This window comes from Mandrillus leucophaeus, unplaced genomic scaffold (assembly GCF_000951045.1).
Source record: "Mandrillus leucophaeus isolate KB7577 unplaced genomic scaffold, Mleu.le_1.0 Scaffold354, whole genome shotgun sequence".
Lineage (NCBI taxonomy): Eukaryota > Metazoa > Chordata > Mammalia > Primates > Cercopithecidae > Mandrillus > Mandrillus leucophaeus.
Window position 1 is genome coordinate 1,846,704 of NW_012103743.1, and position 2,883 is coordinate 1,849,586.

At 50.8% G+C, this 2,883-nt stretch overlaps 1 protein-coding gene across 4 annotated transcripts in view; it reads left to right on the top strand.

Moving 5' to 3' along the window:
- The window catches only part of PHF19 (PHD finger protein 19), a 46,825-nt gene that overhangs the window by 23,066 nt on the left and 20,876 nt on the right, over positions 1 to 2,883 (top strand). For 2 of the 4 annotated variants that reach the window (XM_011989510.1, XM_011989508.1), the window contains 3 exons: positions 1,448 to 1,543; positions 2,042 to 2,142; positions 2,657 to 2,805. In XM_011989510.1, coding sequence (XP_011844900.1) covers positions 1,448 to 1,543; positions 2,042 to 2,142; positions 2,657 to 2,805 — 346 coding nt within the window. Of the gene's footprint in view, positions 1 to 1,447; positions 1,544 to 2,041; positions 2,415 to 2,656; positions 2,806 to 2,883 lie in introns of those variants that run through there. The other 2 variants (XM_011989511.1, XM_011989509.1) reach the window with 2 other exon arrangements.

Genomic DNA, 2,883 nt, shown 5'->3' on the forward strand with positions numbered 1-2,883 from the left:
ACTGCAACCTCAGCCTCCCGGGTTCAAGCGATTCTTCTGCCTCAGCCTCCCGAGTAGCTGGGACTACAGCCACACACCACCATGCCTGGCTAATTTTTGTATTTTTAGTAGATACGGGGTGTCACCATATTGGGCAGGCTGGTCTTGAACTCATGACCTCATGATCCGCCCACCCCGGCCTCCCAAACTGCTGGGATTACAGGCGTGAGCCACTGTGCCCGGCTGAAGAGATACCATTTCTACCCTTACAAAACTTTCAGCGTGCTGGAGAAAGAAGACAGAAACACATATCAAAATGTGTTTAAGGTATAGGTACAAACCTTTCACACATAAAAACATATTTATTCTTCAACCAAAATAAAATGCAAAGGAAGAGATGGAGAGGGGACCTATAGATTAAAAGTAATTTTAAAAACATCAGCCAGTCACCATGTATGGACTTTACTTGGGGACCTTGATTCAGAAGAACAGACTTAAAAGTATTAAGGCATTTGTACTTAAGAGACAATTGGAAATGAGAAATTAACTGAATTTGTTAATGATATTAAGCAATTATGTTAACTTTTACGTGCAGTAAAGGTGTTGTAATTATGTTTTTTAAAAAGAGTCTTGATCTTTCAGAAATACATACTGAAATATTTATGGAAAATCTATTGGGTATCTGGGACTCAATTTAAAATAATTACAGGAAGGAGAAGTAGGTGGGAATATAGTAGAAATGAGATTGGCCATGAGTTCGTAAGTGATGAAAAGATGGAGTTTCATTATAACTTCTAGGCCAGGCACAGTGGCTCACGTGTGTAATCCCAGAACTTTGAGAGGCCAAGGCAGGCGGATCACTTGAGGTCAGGAGTTCGAGACCATCCTGGCCAACATGGTGAAACCCCATCTCTACTAAAAATATAAAAAGTAGCTAGGCGTGGTGGCATGCACCTGCAATCCCAGCTACTCAGGAGGCTGAGGCAGGAGAATTGCTTGAACCAGGAAGGCGGAAGTTGCAGTGAGACAAGATCATGCCACTGCGCTCCAGCCTGGGTTACAAAGTGAGACTCCATCTGAACAAAACAAACAAAAAAGGTATATTATCCCATAATAAAGTTTTAAAAAATTATTTAACGACAATTTAACAAAACAAGTTAAATAAGGCGGGAGAGGCAGCATGATGTGGTCAAAAGAACAAAGGGTTAGATGTCAAATAGCCATGGGTTTAATCCCACCCTCTCCTTACTAGCTAAGCAAGGGACTTAACCTCTCAAAGCCTCAATTTCCCCATCTTTAGAATGGTAATGATGATAGGCATCTCAGAGTGGTTGGGGAGATTCAGTGAGGCGGCATGTGGGGCCTAGTGCTAGGCCTAGCAGACAGTAGAGGCTGGGCATCTGGAGAGTGAGTATAAAACTTCTCATTCCTGTGAGCTGGATCTGACCCTCGAGGGCCTCTCTTTCAGCCGGCGTTCCAGGAGAGGAGCCCAAGTGCAACATCTGCCTGGGGAAGACATCAGGGCCGCTGAATGAGATCCTCATCTGCGGGAAGTGTGGCCTGGGTGAGTGGAGAGAGCAGGGCCCTGAGAAGGCCCCAACCTATGGGTCTCCACACACTGGCCCCTGATGGGTACTGCTCCAGCCTGTTGGGGCCTCTGCTGGCTTCCTGTTTCTCTTGGCACTCCAGGGTGAAAGGGGGCCAGTTGCTGTGAGTGAGGGCTCGGGAGGAGATCCTGGGGAAAGCTGGGAGGGTATGATGGTGTATGTAATTTGGGGCCCTGCTAAACAGAGAGGATGGGTGGGAAAGATGGGGCTCAGGCACTGAAGTCAGACCTTCCTGTGCCCCCCCTCCCCACCCCAGCTGGCCAATGCTGTCATTTAATTCCCAGCCTGGACACTGACTTGGCCACCTTGGTGGGCATCAGCAGCCAGGCTCCCGGCAGCTGGCAGGCAGAGCTCCTAGGACTTCCCTCAGCCTTCCCAGTCCTGTCTCCTTTGGGCCAACTGGCCTTGCGCCACGGCGTCCCTGTGGGCGCTCACTGCCCCCTCCTCTGCCGTAGGTTACCACCAGCAGTGCCACATCCCCATAGCGGGCAGTGCTGACCAGCCCCTGCTCACACCTTGGTTCTGCCGACGCTGCATCTTCGCACTGGCTGTGCGGGTGAGCCTTTCATCCTCCCCAGTCCCTGCCTCTCCTGCCTCCTCCAGTGGGGCAGCCCAGAGACTCCAATCACAGAGCCTGAGCTCCAAGCAGAAGGGCCATACCTGGGCTTTGGAGACAGATAGCACCTCTGCCACTGTCCTTGGCCAGGATTTGTAGACTCCCTGAGCCTCAGTTTCCTCAACTGTAAAGTGGAGATGGGTTTGGTGTCGGGAATAACAGGACCAATAAATGATACTTTACTATTAAAAAAGAAAATCCATGTAAATACATGTTGGTAATTGTTGCCTTTATTGCGCTTATTACTCTTAATTCTGTTATCAACGGAGTTCCTTCTGGGATAGAGGGGATGGGTTTGGAATTAATGAGAAAAAGCTTCTTGCTTTTCTGACTACATTGGAATATCTGCGGGTCCCCCAAACCCTGGCAGCACTTCCCTCGATAGACAGCCTTGTGCTGACTCGCGTGGTCCACCCGGACCTGGTGGTTGACTGGGGCCCTCGTCTCCCCCCAGAAAGGCGGCGCGCTGAAGAAGGGCGCCATCGCCAGGACGCTGCAGGCCGTGAAGATGGTGCTGTCCTACCAGCCCGAAGAGCTCGAGTGGGACTCGCCCCACCGCACCAACCAGCAGCAATGCTATTGCTACTGCGGCGGGCCCGGAGAGTAAGGCGGGGGGTCGGGGCCCCCCGGGCGGCAGGGCAGGTCTGCGAGAATCGGCGGCGGGGACCGCCCATAGGGAGC